Source organism: Chaetodon auriga, chromosome 24 (genome assembly GCF_051107435.1).
Source record: "Chaetodon auriga isolate fChaAug3 chromosome 24, fChaAug3.hap1, whole genome shotgun sequence".
NCBI lineage: Eukaryota > Metazoa > Chordata > Actinopteri > Chaetodontiformes > Chaetodontidae > Chaetodon > Chaetodon auriga.
In genome coordinates this window covers 18,201,953-18,221,954 of record NC_135097.1, presented here as the reverse complement: position 1 = coordinate 18,221,954, position 20,002 = coordinate 18,201,953, and the positions used below count along the sequence as shown (strand labels likewise).

Below are 20,002 nucleotides of genomic sequence, written 5' to 3'. Positions count from 1 at the left end.
CAGTCTCAACCACCGCGACTTTGTGAAACAAGTAACATTAAAAAAGACACGCCCACCCCAGTGACCATGGGGGGGATGATGGGTGCTGGTCAGGCAGGGCCTTTCTGTGTGAAGTTTGCATGTTCTTCCTGTGCATGCAAGGGTTCTCTCCGGGCACTCCGGCTTCCTCCCGCAGACCAAAAACATGCTCATTAGGTGACTCTAAAAATTGTCCTTAGGTGTGAGTGTGAGCGTGAATGGCTGTCTGTCTCTATATGTTGCCCTGCAATTGACTGCCGACTGGGTGTACCCCGCCTCTCGCCCGTTGACAGCTGGGATAGGCTCTAACCCCCCCCCCAACCCCAAAAGGGATAGTAGGTATACAAGATAAATGAATGAATGAATGAATGAATGAATGAATGACCCATCGGCACACCACAAAGCTCCCTGAAGAAGGATTTTAATGCTATGTAACGTTTCAAGCACAGTGCTCTTCCTCAGATTTGAATAAGTAATAGCGAGTCGCCATCTTAAATACCCATAATGCATCTTACAAGCATATGTGACATACCACACATGATGCAAATCATCATCAGTCAAATACATTTCAAATAAAGCCTATACACAGATTATACCGAGGTCACGTATACAAATACACAAAAGGTGCATAAAAAAATCACATTGTATACGAAGGGAAAGTACAGAGGCCTGTACAGATATCATATGCCTCATAAAAGCATTGGGCTAAATAGTATTTTAAATGCACATTACAAACACAGGCATACAAGACCTTTTGCAAATTGTCATTGTTATGCAGATATACAGATTAGAAAAGGCAGGTACCGAAAAGACAAAATACAAATATATATTTTATATATATAAGGGTTATAGTATAACCATCAGGACACCATTGATGTGCGATGTGATTTTGGTGACACAACACTATGTAACAGTGAAATTGTTCAATACTTCTGTAGTATATCTTTTCGGTTTTGCACTTTGTAGACGGTCCCTGCACACTTCAACCGCCTGCACATTAAAACCAGTGTAATTTGTCTGGTAAATACACAAGTGCAACTACTACTACTACTACTACTACTACTACTACTACTAATATGGTTCGAACCCGGGGTCGGGCAGGGCCTTTCTGTGTGAAGTTTGCATGTTCTTCCCGTGCATGCGTGGGTTCTCTCCGGGCACTCCGGCTTCCTCCCACAGACCAAAAACATGCTCATTAGGTTAATTGGTTTCTAAATTGTCCGTAGGTGTGAGTGTGAGTGTGTGTCTGTGTGTCTGTGTATGTTGCCCTGCGATCGGCTGGCGACCGGTTCAGGGTGTACCCCGCCTCTCGCCCATTGCTAGCTGGGATAGGCTCCAGCCCCCCGCAACCCCGAAATGGGATGCGCGGGTAAAGAAGATGAATGAATGAATGAATGAATAATAATAATAATGTAATTACAATGGGGCCTTCACACCATGCTTAGGCCCTAGAGAATAATAATAGTAATTCTACCAGCTGATTCATTTGCGGTTGCTCAACCAGCGGAACCCTTGTATTATCGTGCGACCTGGTGGGGCTCTATATCTGTTACACATTTCAGGGCAACGTCACATCTAATCCCTGCAATGGCGGAGGAAACAGTCTTGGAGAAAGGGTCATCTTTCATGGATCCTTTTAGGGGTCTTTTGTTGAGATATTTTATGCCCGAATCATGTTACGACGAGTTCTTTCTCAATTTCAACTTTTTGGACGGTAAGTGTCTCATTTAAGTTGAATACGGTAGCTCGATACTTAATGCATGCTGATAATAAACTAGCTGCATTTATTTTGTGTGGATTCCACTTTCGGTTTTAAACAAGTGGAGAATGCTCGGGTTTTCGGGCCATTCTAGTGATCCGATAGTATGTTTGTATGAACGCCAAATTCAAAATACTTATTGTTAATTTAACGTGCATATTATTTGCCTATGTAAACATGGTTCTCTAAGAGAGTAATTAAGCAACCTCTCCCTTGTCTGATTATGTTCACAGGTTTAGTTAAGGTTAGGGGAAATGGTGGTTACAGTCGGAGCCACGTTTCCATTTTCCATAGATCAAATATAACCAGCAATGTTAACTTCGGAAAACCTGAGGGGTGATATTTCCTGTCTGAATCGCCCTTAGTGCGCGACTTTGTGAAACAAGTAACGTTTAAAAAAAAGACACGCCCACTCCAGTGACCAATAGGATGGGTTCTGATTCTAAGGAAAATCAGGCAGAGTTGAAACAGATCCATCGGCACACCTCAAAGCTCCCTGAAGAAGGATTTTAATGCTATGTAACGTTTCAAGCACAATGCTCTTCCTCAGATTTGAATAATAGCGAGTCGCCATCTTAAATACCCATAATGCATCTTACAAGCATATGTGACATACCACACATGATGCAAATCATCAGTCAAATACATTTCAAATAAAGCCTATACACAGATTATACCGAGGTCACATGTATACAAATACACAAAGGTACATAAAAAAATCACAGTATATACAAAGGGAAAGTACAGAGGCCTGTACAGATATCATATGCCTCATAAAAGCATTGGGCTAAATAGCCATAATGTATTTTAAATGCACATTACAAACACAGGTGGCATACAAGACCTTTTGCAAATTGTCAGAAAGTAGTAACAAAATCCATTTCAATATTGTGCAGATATACAGATTAGAAAAGGTAGGTACCTAAAGAAAATAACAGCATATACAAAGGAAATTTACCGTCTCCAAGGTATGCAAATCATGTACTCCAATATTTCGTACTCCATAAAGGTCACATCCCATGCCGAGGAAATCACCTTGTAACTGTAATAGTTGTTTATGAACTACTGGGGGTACATAATGTGCGTATATATATATATATATATATATATATATACACACTGTGAATTTCCTTTGTCTATACAGTATTTTCTTCATGTACCTCCCTTTTTGATCTGTATATGAGCAGAATATTGAAATGGATTTTCTTACTAGTTTTGACAATTTGCAAAAGGTGTGGTATACCACATGTTATTAATATGCATTTAGTATATATTATGAATATGAGGAGTACATCATTTGTATACTGTGATTTTCCTTTGTACAATATGTATTGAATATCCTTCACATACTGTTTTGTATATGTATGTAGCTTCTGTGCTTCCCTGAAAAGAACTAAATCAACAGTGAATGTATCCCGCTAACAAGTATTGTGTGTATCAAAGCCTGATATATTTTATTTCTCTGTGCCATAGAGTTCAATTGTTGCCCAAAAACAAGTCCCACACTGTTGCACTGGGTGACATGTTCCTTCTTTACTATGGACACGCCACACGCTGTAGTTCTTTTTTTTTGACTCAATTCCAAATCCACACTAAAGCACCAAATGTGGATTCATCTGCCACTGAAAATGGTCCTCAACAAATGCACTATTTCCTTCTTTATGAGAGTATGTTTGCAAACAACTACAGAGTACAGCTCTTTTAGGAAATTACTGAACCTTTGTAAGTTTGATCTTTTTAAACATTAAACTATAAATTTGTGTGCCATTTGTGAATAATAGTGCCTTCAGTAGGAACCAGTTCACTTGGACCTGAGTGCCGCATACAGAGTAGGGAAGTCGGAAAGTACTGAGACACAGACTAACACATGTAGCTCATGCAGATCATGAATGCATGTTTTACTTCTCTCTTGCTTACAGAGTCATTTTTATTTTTTTATCCTGTCTTGTTTTAGATTCTCTGATTGACGACTGATTTGGTGTGGATGTGTGTGCATACTTTGATGTGATCTTTGACAGCCAGCAAATCAAAGCATTTTCTATTTTGTTCCAGTACCATGTCTGAAGATTGTACTGAGCAAAGTCCTGGGGATTGGCATCATCCTGGGATCAGTGATGGGTAAAACACCTCACCTCCTCTAATCATTCTAATGTTTTCATTTGGACACCCGATGTAGTTGTTCTACTAATTTTAATCAAACTGTACTCACTGGGCCTGCATTAGCTAAGTGGGGCAGCAGCTCAGTCTGTGGTGGCTTGGCTTGGGAACCAGAAAGTAGCCAGTTCAGTTCCAGCATTGACCACATCACCGAGTGTGGACTGGTAGCTGGAGCGGAGCCATTTCACCTCCTTGACACTGCCAAGGTGCCCTTGAGCAAAGCACTGAAGCTTAAACTGCTGTATGGTGGCCCATCACATGTCTATGGGTCCTGTATGTGCATGTCTGTATTTCAGGCCTGTGTGTGTGTAACTGGATATTGAGATGAAATAATTTTTCAGCCTTGGGGATTAATAAAGTAGTTCTTGTTTGTATTGTTAGTATTGTTTTAGTCTAGTTTAGTTTTAGTCAATGAAAACTAAGCGCATATAAGAAGTATGAAAGATATTAAAGTATGTAACATTTAGTCTCACTTTCATCATATTGTTTTCATGCTAATCATCAGCAGCTTTAAAGTTGTATTTATGATGTAGTATTTTTTCTGAGGATATTCCAACGGCTGTCTAAAAGTGATGATGCAGTAATGTTACCATAATATAAATGTCAGGTCCAGTCAGGTCCAGTCATTAAAAAAAGTAACCTTTTTTCGTTCAAGAAGTTTCACTGAAAGCCCAGCTCCCTTTTTCCTGAGCACACTTTCACAGTTCCACACATTTCCACCTGGAAGCTCCTCAGTATAACTGCAGTCTGACATGTTGGCCACTGAGCAGTTGGGATTATGATCCGGTAATCAAACTGGCAGCCTTTCGGTCACAAGCGTGCTTCTCTATTGAGTGAAGAAAATCAAATCTAAGCCATATGATGCCATTAGACATTGTTGGTGATGGTTCATTACAGTGTGACAGAAATTGCTTTTATAATGCCAGGTAAATGTGACCCAACACACACACACACAGAAAATGTGTCCATAGCACTACGTGTCCAAAACTCTCAAATACTTAAAGCTGACATTGAATATTTGGTCAGATTCATAATATGGTTTTATGGTTTACATATTCTTTGATCTGTTCGTTCCTGATTTAAATCCAGATTTTGCAAGTTTTATTCTGTATTTAGACAAAGTTCTTGTAACTGTTTGCAGACTTTGTCTTCTTCTCTTTAATAAACAAAAGTGTTTTATTGAAAAGTATGTTTATATTTCTCAAAGTATGCTATTAAAAGTGTTTCGTCATGTAAAACAATCAACTTTCAACCCGCGTGTTTGTTTTTTATTTCACAGTGTAAATTTGTACATGATTTTGTTTGGAAAGTGGGTGGCTTGAAAAAAAAATGCTGTTTTTTGTTTTGTTGTTTGTTATTACAGAAATTATGTGAAATGTTGAATGTTTTTAGATACCTCCATTGACTCTCCTCCCTCCTTTTTCATCACAGTAAAGCTGCCTCAGATCTTAAAGCTGATGGGAGCAAAAAGTGCTGAGGGGCTGAGTTTCAAGTCTGTGCTGCTGGAGTTGCTGGCCATCACAGGAACAATGGCCTACAGTATCATCAACAAGTTCCCATTCAGGTTGGGCCACATTCAAATCAACTCTCAAGTAGATATGTACACGGAGCACATATTGTTGTAATAGTTCTCCACCTTGTTGATTCATATTTTGAGTAACAAATTTAGTAACGGGCTGAATATTACCTCAGTGCCTGGGGTGAGGCTCTGTTCCTCATGCTGCAGACAGTCACCATAGGCGTCCTCATTCAACACTACGGAGGAAGAACCAGCAGAGGTAAGACTGCATGCACACTGTAGAATCACTCATGGGCAGAATTTGAGCTTGATGTTAAAGACCAATACTGATATCAATATGTGATATCAGTATTGGTTCCTGAAGGGTTGTGGCTTAGATAACTACAGAAACAATGACCTGTGTTATCAAAGATGAAAATCCAAGATGACAATGCATTCTGAAAAGTGAACTGAAATAGAACTTACATATAGAAAACTTTACACAACATTTGATTTAATCCTTAAAGGTTAGGGGGAAAGACTGTGTTAGGGATGGGTTCGGGTAGTTTGTAATTCACAGTCTCTCTAAGTCTCTTCAGCCTCTTTCTCACACTGCAGGCATGTGAAAAGAAAAAAAAATGGATGTATACAGACACGTGCCCTCAGATCAACACCAGTGTTTCTCCTGTCCCAGGATTCCTGTTTCTGGTTGTGTATTTTGGCCTGCTGGTCCTCCTGCTGTCTCCAGTCACTCCTGTGTCAGTGGTCACCTACATGCAGGCCTCAAACATGCCCGCCATCATCATCAGCAAGGTAGGCGAAGACAACTCAAGTCTGATACATACAGTATTTATTAATATAATGCTTACATTTTTTCAACAAAATCCTGGAACAAGTAACATGGTGTCCTAACCTACTGCACCTGACTCATGCATTTTTTGTAAAAGTGTATACCCCTTCTTCCTAAAGTCTTAACTCAGTCAAATCATAACACAAAGAAATCATAAACACACTCCTATGATCAGCAGAACTCACTTTCTCCAGTAACAGTGATAAATTCATTTGCATCTGCTTAGGAACATATGAAAGACGATCCCTGTCACTCGAGATCTTGTGATCACATTCACAAACACTTTCATCAGTGTTAACATGAATCCATGACTGTTATCTGTTTCTACGTTACAGTACAAACAGGAACGAATGCAGAATGACTTTACATGCTGCATACTCACCAACAAGTAAAAACAGAAATACAAAAAAAGACAGGAAATCGCTTTTCTAGCATAAAAAAGTTACTTATTCACGTGTGCAAACACACACAACACAGGAGAGACTGACCGTGTGCATTGTCCCAGCTGATCCAGGCAGCCTCCAACTTCCGTAATGGGCACACTGGTCAGCTGTCTGCTATCTCTGTCTTCCTGCTGTTTGCTGGATCACTTGCCCGCATCTTCACTTCACTACAGGTAAGTAAGATAAGACAAGATAAGATATTCCTTTATTAGTCCCACAGTGGGGAAATTTCCGATATTACAGCAGCAAAGTGGATAGCAAAAAATAGAGCGCATTAAATATCAAACAAGCAATATAAACAATATAAACAAGTAATACTGAAAATATGAACAATAGGTACTGATATTGCACACTGGATGATAGTACTCATGACTGGAGTATTGATATTGCACATAGGAGTAGTAATACACCTGATTGAAAGATTAATATATTGCACCTTAAGTAGAAATTCACCTGAGCTAAATATTTTCACAGTTTAACTGAACACAGTTGATGTGTATTACAGTGCAGTCAGTTTGAAAGTCTTGGTGAGTGTGTGGTCTACTGGGAGCACTGCTGGTTGTAAAGTTTGACTGCTGCAGGAAGGAAGGACCTGCGATAGCGTTCCTTCACACACTTTGGGTGAAGCAGTCTGTCGCTGAAGGAGCTCTCCAGTGTTGTTAAAGTGTCCTGCAGGGGGTGGGAGTTGTTCTCAATCATGGATGACAGCTTAACCATCATCCTCCTCTCTTCTACTACCTCCACTGAGGCGAGGGGGCATCCCAGGAGAGAGCTGGCCTTCTTGATCAGTTTGTCAAGTGTCTTCCTGTCAGCCGTTGAGATGCTGCTCCCCTAGCAGACCACTCCATAAAAGATGGCTGATGCCACCACAGTGTCAGTCTCCTGAGCTGAGATAAAGTCTCCTCTGGCCTTTCTTGTAAAGTGCGGTTGTGTTGTGAGTCCAGTCCAGTTAATTGTTCAGGTGAACACCCAGGTACTTATAAGATGTCACCATCTCGAGGTCCGTTCCCTGGATGTTCACTGGTGTCAGGGGGCAGAGTTTTCGTCTGCGGAAATCCACCACCAGTTCTTTGGTTTTCCCTGCGTTGATCTGGAGGCAGTCCCACTGGCACCAGTCCACGAAGTCCTGCGTCAGTTCTCTGTACTCTCCGTTGTCCCCATCTGTGATGAGGCCGACGATTGCAGAGTCATCAGAGAACTTCTGCAGGTGACAGGTGGGTGTGTTGTATGAGAAGTCTGCAGTGTAGAGGGTGAAGAGGAACGGAGCCAGGACTGTTCCCTGCGGGGCCCCCGTGCTGCAGATGACCGTGTCGGACACACAGTCCCGGTTCCTCACATACTGTAGACGGTTGGTAAGATAGTCCAGAATCCAGTGTGTGAGGTGATGGTTCACCCCGGTATGCTCCAGCTTGTCCCTTAGATGTGCAGGCTGAATGGTACTGAAAGCACTGGAGAAATCAAAAAACATGATTCTCACAGTACTCCTTCCTTCTCAGCTTCTTCTGCACAACCTGCAGCTCATCCTTATTTCCTGACCTAAAGGCCCTCTTCTTCTCCTTAAGGAGAGCCTTTATATCGGCGTTAATCCACGGTTTGTTGTTGGAAAAACACTGTACAGTCTTGGTGGGTACGGTGTTTTCCACACAGAAGTTAATATAGTCAGTTATGCAGTGCGTGAGACTATCGATGTCCTCTCCGTGAGAATCACAAAATTCCTCCCACACAGTTGTCTGGGTATATATGTGTGTGTCCATCTATAATATGACTGATTGATGACATTTTAGAAATGATCATTGCTACTCTTCACATACTATATGTATACATACAGTATATCTCGACAAACATCAGATCCCTCCCACACACTCCACTTGAACATAATTTTGGGTGATGTGACCCTTGCACCACAGAACAGAGAAGATATCCACAACCAGGGAAGGGATCTACAACTCCATCTTTGCTGCGGCACTCTTGATTTGTTTGCACTGAAAATAAATGTTACATGTATTATGACATAGAATAATATTATTTAACATTAAGTACTTAAATAGCTGCTGCAGTGATTTTTATGGACTGGGATAGAAAATCTAAAATCTAAAATATAGGCTTGCATTATTATTAGATGTGAATAGCACATGTAGGAGCTCTGTCATCTCATTACATCTGTGGGATGTCTAGGGTTTGGAATGGCATTCATTTTGTGTAACAGTGAATGTGATTCAGGTGATGAAACAAATTCCTTGCATTTCCTCTTGAAGCTCCAACTACAGTGCCTATCATAAGTATTCACCCCCTTGGATGTTTTACACTTTTATTGCTTTCATAAATCAATCATGGTCAATAAAATTTGGCTTTTTTAACACAAAAATTTATTGGAAAAAACTCTTTAATGTCAAAGTGGAAACAGATTTCTACACAGTAATGTTAATGAAAGAAAATTATTTAAATGAAAATAATTGTTTGCATAATTATTCATCCCCTTCAAGTCAGTATTTCGTAGATGCACCTTTGGCTGCAATCGCAGCAGTGAGTCTGTGTGGATAAGTCTCAATCAGTCTTGTACATCTGCCCACTGCAATTTTGCTCCATTCTTCTTTGCAAAACTGCTCAAGCTCTGTCAGGTTGCGTGGGTATTGGGCATGAACAGCCCTTTTCAAGTCCAGCCACAAATACTCTATAGAATTGAGGTCTGGGCTTTGACTCGGCCACTCCAGAACATTTACCTGGTTCTTTTTTAACCATTCCTGTGTAGCTTTTGCAGTATGCTTTGGATCATTGTCTTGCTGGAAAATAAATCTTCTCCCAAGCCGTAGTTCTCTTGCAGACTGAAGAAGATTGTCCCCCAGGATTTCGGTGTATTTTGCAGCATTCATTCTGCCCTCTATCTTTACAAGCCTTCCAGGTCCGGCTGCTGAAAAACATCCCCACAGCATGATGCTGCCACCACCATGCTTCACAGTGGGGATGGTGTGTTTTTGGTGATGTGCAGTGTTTGGTTTCCGCCAAACATAACGTCTTGTCTGATGGCCAAAAAGCTCAATTTTGGTCTCATCAGAGATCAGACCAAAGAATCTTCTTCCACTTGACCATGGAGTCTTCCACATGCTTTTTGGCGAAGTCTAGTCGAGATCTAATATGACTTCTCTTCAACAGTGGCTTTCTCATTGCCACTCTCCCATAAAGCTTTGACCGGTGAAGAACCCGGGCAGCAGTTGCTATATGCACAGTCTCTCCCATCTCAGCAGCTGAAGCTTGTAACTCCTTCACAGTAGTCGTAGGGGTCTTGGTGGCTTCTCTCACTAGTCTCCTACTTGCACGGTCACTCAGTTTACGAGGGCGGCCTGATCTAGGCAGATTCACACAAGTGCCATATTCCTTCCATTTCTTGATGATTGATTTCACTGAACTCCGGGGGATCAATGCCTTGGAAATTTTTTTGTATCCATCCCCTGAATTGTACTTCTCAATAACCCTTTCCCTGGGTTGCTTGGAGTGTTCTTCTGTCTTCATGGTGTAGTGGTAGCCAGGAATACTGATCAACCAGTCTCTGGACCCTTCAGACATAGGTGTTTTATACCTCAATCACTTGAAACACACCCACACCACTCAGATCACACAGGTGATCTTCATTTCACTAATTGTGAGACTATTGGCAACAATTTGATGGACCTCTATTGAATTAGACCATTAAATTAAAAAGGGGGTGAATAATTATGCAAACAATCATATTTCTTTATATATTTTTATTTCATTGACATTACTTTGTAGAAGTCTGTTTTCACTTTGACATTAGAGTTTTTTCCAATAAATTTTTGTGTTAAAAAAGCCAAACTGTTTCGACCATGATTGATTTATGAATGCAATAAAAGGGGAAAACATCCAAGGGGATGAATACTTATGATAGGCACTGTATTTGCTGACAGTATTGACGTTCAGCATGGTTTTGTTCTGTATTGTATTGACTGAAGAGAAAAGGTGTCCACACAATGGACATGGCAACTTTTTGCATTTTTTTTTCTCATCTGCACCTACACACAGCTCACATTTATTCAAAATGTTAGTCATTTTATGTGTCTGACAGACTGGACTTTTGTACAACAACCAACAACATATATTAGTTCAGTCAGAGATTCATAATGTCAGTTTCTGTCTGAAATAGTAAACTGAATATTTATTTGATCAACTGCCCAGCCCAGATAGAAAGCACATTCACTGTATTTGAACCCCTGAGAAGGTCCACCCTGTTTCAGTTTCAGGAGGAAAGCCGAAAAAGTATGTGTTAAAAAATTGTTATTTTTTCATCAGCTTATGTTCACATAAGTCACAAGGGTATGTTGTTTTGAGCTATATTGTATTCTTACAGGAAACTGGAGACTCATTGATGGCCGTCACCTTTGTCATATCCTCTGCCTGTAACTGCATCATCGCTCTGCAGGTTCTCTACTACTGGAACAGTTCCCCAGAATGCAAGAAGAAGAGGAAAAAGAAGAGAGAGTAGTAAAAGGACAGTCACTAATCTTCAATCATAAAGCAACACTTTTCTTTCGAAATCCAGCTTTAGACACTCTTCAAGAGGTGTCTTCAAAACTTGAAAGAAGAAATTGAAATGCATGTACAGACCTTCTGGGAGGTGTGGGACACTGAATCTGCTAGGCAATCACTTGACTTGGAAGTAAGGATGTGAACGTAACGTGCCAAGTAACATGCTCAGAACCAAAACTCTCAAGGCCAGTGCCCACATGACCTTGAGAGTTTTGGTTCTGAGCAGGGCCGTTGGGTCCAGACTCCCGCTTTGCGGTACACTGTTAATACATTCCTCTTGATCAAGTTTTGCTCATTGCATCTGTTGTGTTCAAATCTTTTGTGTTAAAATGTTCGGAAACAGTATGTACATTTGACTGCTGAATTTTCAGACTGAGGGCCTCTGATTACTAGGTCTGATGTGTGATCTGTATTTGGTGACATTATGGGGTGATAATCAGAATCAGAATTCCTTTATTGATCCCCAAAAACAATTTCCCCTCGGACATCAATTAAGGAATTCTGATTCTGATTCTGATTGACATGATGAGTGACATGAAGTTTGCAGATTTTTACAGTATTGCTACATTGCTATATGTAACAAAGGTAAAATCCTAACTGAAGTAAAAAATCTAAAATTGATGCTAATCCGCTTTACCTCATGTTTGAATGCGATTGATTGTCTACAGCCAAGCTAGTGGCTTTGAGACTGTACTTAGGCACAGTGGACTTTTAGCTAAATGCTAACATTAGCATGCTAGCACAACAACACACGCCATAATAATGCTATAATTCTAATAGATGGTAGGGATTGTTTTTTCTTCAGTTAATCATTAATCACTGAAAAAGTCTATTATTGCTGTGTTGTCGTTCTCCACTCGACTGTTTGGATGGCCCCCCCAAATCCACTCTATATATCGGAAAGCCATTACATAATAAATTATGCAAGGAGACCTTTCAAAAAACACCTTCACATAGAATTAACTAGTAACAAGTGAATACTGACAGTTGAATATGTGAAAGTTTTCTAATACTGTCCATGTTTCCCATAAACTGCACAACTTTCTCTCCATGACAGCCCTCTGTCCAAAGAGTCAACTTTGTAGCATTTTCTGCCACTCTTCACTCTCTCCTCTGCTGTAGCAGAACCTGTTTGTCCTGTACTTTTTTTTGCGGTGGAGCACACTTTTTATGTGACTCAAGAAAGTATAGAGTGTTACACCAAGCTAAGAAGACTGAAAACAGTGCACTACTGACAGATCAGTAAAAGAAATGACAACATATCCAGAGACAGCATTTCTGCAAAGTCGTGAAAGTTTGGAAAATGCTTAATTTTAAAAGTTCTGTGTTCAAAGTTAGGAATAAATATGCTTTAATTTGAATATACTCATACACCCCAAAAATCTTAATATTTGAAATGAAACAATCCTGTGTCATATTTGTTAGTTGTCTCCTGGTGTCAAAATTAACAAGCATTTAACAATCATGATCAAAACATACAAGCATAAGTTAATATGAACAGTTTTCAAAATAAAGTGACAATATACATTGACTGCTGTCCGTATAAAGGAATTTTCTTTGCTTCGTTTTTCACAAATGCATTTCTAGTAACAATTTAGATTTTATGATAAAGGCTTTGAGAGTCTAGAAATGTGTGGTGTAGGCTCTGTACCTTGAAAGTGCTGGAATTTTACTTTTTTTTATTTTTTTTACTGGAATTTTTAAAATGTTGTACGAACTCTGCCTTGAGGGGATTTATATTATTAGCATGTCATTTTATTGCCATATTTTGTCAGAACAACTTAAACAAATTAGTAGTTGCATATGAAAATTCTCTCATTCTGACAGCTGCCTGCCAGAAAATAGCAGATAGCAACCTGCATGTAAGCAACAGCATACACTATCTTAAAAACAAACTACTCACTCCCCCTTTTCCCCCAGTCCCCATTAAATGTGTCAGTGTCCTTTGATTACCACTTGTGACAGCTGAGGCTTTTGTTTGTTGCTCAGCAAAAGTTACATAGTCTTGCTGTAATTAACTGGCCGTTCTCTGTGATACTCTCACACTGCCAAAACAAAAAACAAAAGCAGAATCTTTCTGCACTGTACCCCTTTTTTCTTTTTTTTTTCTACCTATGTGCACATATTCAGATTGAGCAGTTATTGTTTCAGCAATTTCAGCAACAGTTTGGCTGTCACCATTCCATTTCTTTGAAAATCTCAAGTCTAGAGCCATTTTCTCACATGAACTCCAGACAACATGAGTTCTCCATTTATGCTGATGACAACAAGACTACTTAGATGTTCCTGTCCCAGTAAAATTGTAAGTGGGAGAATTAGTTGAACACATAGAGCAATCCAGAGATTTGGATAGAGCTCTTGTAGTTGGTCGTCATGAAGAAATATTAAGCATCTCCAGGGCAGTTGTCTATGGTGACTGATATGGAAGAGTCATGATTTCCTTCACCATTACAGGTCCAACATTCTGTGATAATGACTGTGGCTGGGGAGGGAGAGCAGGTGGTCCACTACTCAGAAGGTCAGCAGTTTATCCCCAACTCCTCCAGTCTGCATGTTGAAGTGTCCTTGAGCAAGATAAGACACGCTGGGGAAATGCACTTGTTACAACAGCAAGAATTAAAAGGATGGATAGAAAAAAAAAAACAAAAAGACATAAAATGAAATCTATAGACGCTGTGTACATTATAAGATACTAAACCCCAAATTGCTCCTGATGGCTGTGCCACTGGCATGTGTGTGTCAATGAATGGGCCAATGTGACATGTTGTAAAGCACCTTGAGTTGTCAGTAGACTAGAAAAGTGCTACATAAATGCTGACCATTTACCATTCCTTTTACAATTCTGCACTTGAGTTCAATGTTTTTGTAAGTCCTCCTTGGACATTTCATGATGTTGCTGAAATCAAGCAGCACCCCAAATCTGTCTTTGACCTGGCTCAGTGTCTCAAAGCTCTCTTGAAGTGACATCAAAGCAGAGTCTACAACAATATTGTAAAATGTTACCTCAGGCTTTTTGAGAAATACAAGGGAAATAAATTAGCATATAAGTACATGCAGAGTTAAATGTGCTTTCAAGACACTCAAACTTCAGGAATTAAATGTGTATTAAGCAAGATAATGTAATAGGTTGTTTGCATATGATGTCATGTCACTTTTTCGTTGTGGCGGGAACTACACATGGAGGGCCGGAGGTGATTTTCTGCATAGGAAGCACTGCAAGACACACTCAAAACGCCTATGTTTTATATAAGAGAAAAATGCAAGAATTTGAAAAAAACAGGGAAAAATGGCTTGTTAACTGTGTGCAGTTGGGACGAGCCGAGTCGGATATGGGGAAATGGTGTAATATTAGTTATTGTTTTAAATCTATGGTGATAGATTTAAAGCAATAGCTACAAGCAACACGACAAACACTTGTTAAATTGCCGTTCACAGTATCACATAAGACAGGTGGACGTAAATGACGTATTCGAAACTAATTAACAAACTTGAATCTCTGCGGTACGCATACAGGAGGACTCGTATATTACATAGAATAAGGCACAGTAATTTCTTCACATTCAAATCAAAGCAACTTTTATGAACGCACGTATGTACCTACATCATCACTCTGAGTGCATCCCCAAACACAGACTCCGCAACACACACAGGCAGGAGACTAAAACCCAAAGTAGGATATTTAAGAAGAAGGGATGGAATGTATTGGTGAAATTCATATGCTGTATCTATGTTAATGTGCTACATCTTCAAAGCAGAAGGATTTTTGTTGACAAGTATTAATATATATTAATTTGATAAGCACATCCATGTCTAAGCTTAGAACTTCACTGTAGTGTGTTATAATATTTTCTTGTTCTGGTCTCAGAAAAAAATTGTTTCAGATTAAGACGAAGACTGAAGAGGATGAAAATAATCACTAAAAACAGTGATACCATGATGATCATTCATGTCTCACTTAGTTCAAATCAGCTCCAGTGGATTTATTTAGCACTTACATACTTTGTTCAACTACACAAAAATGTATCATATAGAAAGGGTGGATTGGAAGGGTGCATGATTCCTGTGCTTTCAAAGAGAGCCAACAGTAAGTCCCTGGTTGTGAGGGAATTCTGGAATTTCCCCTCGCGGGACAAATAAAGGAATATTGAATTGAATTGAATTACTTTTTGTAAGGTCCATGCATATACATGTAAGAAATAATAAAAAGACATGTGAGAGTACTTAAGTTTTTGGTGAAACCTCTTTTGTCTCTCCTGTTCATGTATGTGAATGTGTATCTGTTTTCCCTGCAATGCACACAGATCAGAGTTGTGTCTGGGCTGCTGGATGAATGCAGTAGGTACTATACATTAAAATCCAGGAAGCATTTCTATCACTGCTTTTGAAGTGGTGGTTTCCTGGAGCAGTTGCTGAACTCATTCCTTTCCTTTTTTCTATATATAATTCCCAATTCCTCCTCTTAGTTGTTGGAATGTTCATTGAAGAAAGAGACAACAGCAGCCAGTGAATAAGAGCTTGACCTACCAGTGATTGAACATGGCATTCAAATCCAATTGCTGCACAAAAACGATAAAAAAAAAAAGACATGGAGGTTATGATTAGATTGTGTGTCACTAAAGTAAATGCCAGTTCACACTTAAAAAACACTGTTGGTAACCACCACCTGATTCTCACACATATACTCTCTCACACACAGAGGCTGACCACAGCTCTTTGTAGGGACTTTTAAGTCACTCCCTGCAGATCCATGGCAACCACTTGTTGAAGCCTCAGTGCTTGTTGCTAAGTGATGGGATGTATTGGACCAGAAAATCCTTCCATTGACACTCCCTCCAACCCCTTCTCTACCCATTCCTCTTCCTACCCCATCGCAACCCATCCATGGATTGCAGCCAAAACAACTCACATACATGCTCTAACTTCCGCTAGTTACATGACAAGACGTGTTCTTGTGGTACTTTGCCAGATTCAACTCATATGTACACTGTTCAAAAAACAGGTTAAAAGTTGGTATTGTAACTTTTTATTACTGACAACATTATACATATGCCACACATCCCCATGCTTTAGCACAATCTAAGAATGCTTGACAGCAGCAGCATTAAATGAACTGGGCCCACACTGGGTTTTTTCCTTTTTTTTTTTTTTTTTATCAAAGTGTGAGATTTGGTTTACATAGATACATCCCTGACGAAGAACTTTTTGAAGAGCCCTACTTTATGTCTATATGGTTCCATAAGTCCTTGAGATACTTCCAAATGTTCTTAAGAGGTTCCAGGGATCCTTGGGGGGGGGGTTGGAGTCCTTCGGGAGTTCTGGGGTCAGGAAGGAATAGTAGCAATAGTTATGATTGCACTGTCATTACCATTATCACAGTAATAGGCTTAATTAAATACCACATTAACTAAAATGTACCATACCACCATCTATGAGATTAAATCACATTCAGAGTTAGTTTGAGACGGTATTGGTTTTCACCTATCCCTGCATCTGTTCACTGTTCTCCTCCTCCTGTTGATCCCCCTCCCCTCAGTGACCGATTAGCCGGTGCGGAGTTCTCTCGCATTTCCATGAGAAAGGCGGCGGTCGGAGAAAGGGTTAAGCCTGAGGACGAAGCCACAAAAAGCAGCCCTAATTTTCTGCCCGGCGGGGGAGTGGGGGAAGCGGGGAGAGGGAACAAAGACGCCCGGGGGAGGAGCGGAGACTCCGGCTTTACTATATGCACCTGCGGCCTGAAAAGCCTTGGACAATGCGCCTCCGACACGGCCAATTACGAACGGGCCATCCACCCGCTTTCTCTGTGGAGAGATGTCGGGGAGCAGGGAGGGGGTTGAAAAGGAGGAGGAGGGGAACGGGGAAAGTGAATTTTTAAAGAGGGTAAAGATAAGAAAGTAAATAATCGAGCTTTAAATCGTTCTAGGCACTACAGACAACCGCCCCCATTCACCCTCACCCATCACATCTTTCCAAGACGGCAGACACTCATGTTCTCCCGCTAATGTTCACTTTTGTCCCCAGATTTATTGTGAGCGGCGTCAGGCAGAGCTGACGGCTCCGCCTGTGAAGACGCTGTGAAAGTGAAAAAAAAAAAAAAAAGGTCGGTTTTGATTGCTGGTTGGCCTATGCCATTCTTACTTCTTTAATTATTTGGATGGATGAGGTCATGTTTGAAGCAACAGCTGAGAAACAACTAGGGGAGAAAAAAATATATAACAATCGGATCTTCCGAGAAAGGAAATATTTAAAAATAATAAGCACGTAATATCTATCTGCAGTACTATCAGAAAAACATATATATTTTGAATAATATGATCCCAATTAGACTGTAATAGGCCCACCGTAAGTGTCTTTGTGGAGAAATACGGAAGCAATTAAATGATTACACAAGTAATTTAGCATGTTTTATTCAATTTACAAGAAATTCTGTAGCCTACACTTTAAGGCCTACATTAAAGTGAACCATTTTGATGATCATCTTGTTTCAGATTTTTGAAAATCTGAAAAAATTTGAAATCAACCTGCCTTTCTAACAACATACACCATACACCAATAATCACATTTTAACAACAAATACTGCAAATTGATGTTTACTGTGATGATTTAAGTATTTGTTGTTAAAGTTAAAGTCTTCTAATTGATTTACATATCATATGGAAATTATTGCAGCAATCTTCTGCAAAGTAGGAAAAGTACACAAATTCCACTGCATGATTTGAAAAAGTTAGCGCTTGTGTAATATATCAGCTACGTATTTTAAAGACACTGGTTGTCCTCTTAAGCCATAAGGAAGACTGGGGATGGGAAAAACACTTTGTATTTGAGCATTAGTAACTCAGTGGTTGTTTGTGCTAGGTCTGTGAAACAAGGATACAGGGTACCCATACTTGTCTACTACAAATAAAACTCACTTGGGCATCTACTACACAGTCACAGATTTCGTCAAATAAAAGAGTTCCTGTCTTACAACCTATCCCACTACTGGGGTGAGTTCTAACACTGGCTGGGGATAGATAAGTGAGAGATAATTTGCTGAAATAAGATCCACACCATCCAATGTGAAAAAAAAAGGAATAAACTGTTTTGAATAAAGTGAACTATTCAAAATGACAATGCTGTTTCTCTCTTTCTCTCTAGGCTGCCCCTGGATTGCAGGCTTTGTGGGCTGACGACGCACACACTCTACCCACACTTCTTTTGGCTGTTTTTGGAGTTTGCAAAGTGTTCCATACACACGATGCAGAAATTCTAATCATCAGAAGAGTCAGAATCCTCTTGCTCAATGCATACACACAATGCAGAAATTCTAATCATCAGAAGAGTCAGAATCCTCTTGCTCAATGCATACACACAATGCAGAAATTCTAATCATCAGAAGAGTCAGAATCCTCTTGCTCAATGGACTTGGGCCTATCGCTTTGTTTCCTTCTTTTTGCCCCTTCTCCCTTTTTTTAAAAAACACTTTTTCCAATACTCCTGTTATTTTTTTCATCTTCAAGTGCAGATTCACAGGCATATTGTTCAGGATTTCTAATTATCTTTTCTCTCCCTTCCCAATGGGAGTCTTCCTTGGTACTGCTATGGGAAATGTACGGAGAGCAGAAGGACCGAAACCCTCTTGAGCATCTGAGGCTTCAGTTGAGGAGTCCTGTTGATTCTCCTTCTGATGGGTCAAATAAGTCTGAGAAAAGGATTAACCTGCCTGGTCAGCTGAAGAGGAGACTGAGGCAGGCTGGTCAGCTAGGGTAGGGTAGGCTTGGACTGCGACATTAGCTAAGGTGGAGGCTTGGGCTGCCTGTTCACCTAAACCCAGCCTGTATGTTGCTTTCAGTTACAGCATTGGGGGATGCATTCCTGACCAGGCATAGATTGACATTGTTTCTGCAAGTTTCATTCTCATCCATGCATTACTCACTGAAAGAAAGGAGCACCACCCCATTTTCTTTGCAGTAAATGATTGCCTTTATTGTATGAATGAGAACTATGGTTCTCCAAAAACAGTTACACCTTCCTCTCAGGAATGACCTTTGTATGCTTGACAAATCCTTCTCCTGTATCCATCCAGAGCCATTACTCTCAAAACTACATGGCTGTCATTGCACAGGAAACAGTCCTTGTATCTTTTACGTGGGGAAGGGCTGGACAAATTACATTTCCCTGTGCATTCACAACACAAGCCACTGACACCAGGACATCCCTCTCTCCTGATATCATCGCACCAACTTGCATAACGTTGTGGCTTGCAATTGCATGGTCGGGAGTCTGGACAGTTTTGATTTCTGTTTCATCCACATGCCAAATGTCATTCCCTTCAAGGATGTGCTTCTCAATCACATCATCAAGCTTCTTGAAGAATCTCTCCACATTTGGACAATTGAAGCTTGTTGCCCAAGACAAACTAGTTTGCTGTGCACTTCTGATAGACAGATTTTGGTGACATTTCATGAAGCCTGAAAACCGGTCACAGTAAACATGTTATCTCCATGAATGATGTACAACCAACTGGCAATCAGTGATAAACAAGCAACAACAACCATTGCAGAAAAGCTGTTAATCAATGGTCCCTACTGCGTCACAATTGAGACAATAATTGTGAAGTGACATATTTTTCTTAAACATACAAGTGCCCCATTTTATATTTAAGCCTGTCTCATTCTTACCCCGCAGGTGGTTAATCAATAGTACACAAGCAACTGCCTCCTTCAAATAGCCAAGCGTTCCTCCTGCACCTCACTGAAGAG

At 40.1% G+C, this 20,002-nt stretch overlaps 1 protein-coding gene across 1 annotated transcript; it reads left to right on the top strand.

The window, feature by feature from the left end:
* The first annotated feature begins 1,595 nt into the window (after positions 1–1,595).
* mpdu1b (mannose-P-dolichol utilization defect 1b) lies at positions 1,596–12,806 on the top strand. The gene is made up of 7 exons (XM_076725211.1): positions 1,596–1,732; positions 3,830–3,895; positions 5,366–5,498; positions 5,627–5,712; positions 6,127–6,245; positions 6,788–6,898; positions 11,086–12,806. Exons 1-7 carry the CDS (start codon positions 1,606–1,608, stop codon positions 11,218–11,220), a joined length of 777 nt encoding a protein of 258 aa, XP_076581326.1. The 5' UTR covers positions 1,596–1,605; the 3' UTR covers positions 11,221–12,806.
* Positions 12,807–20,002: the final 7,196 nt, after the last annotated feature.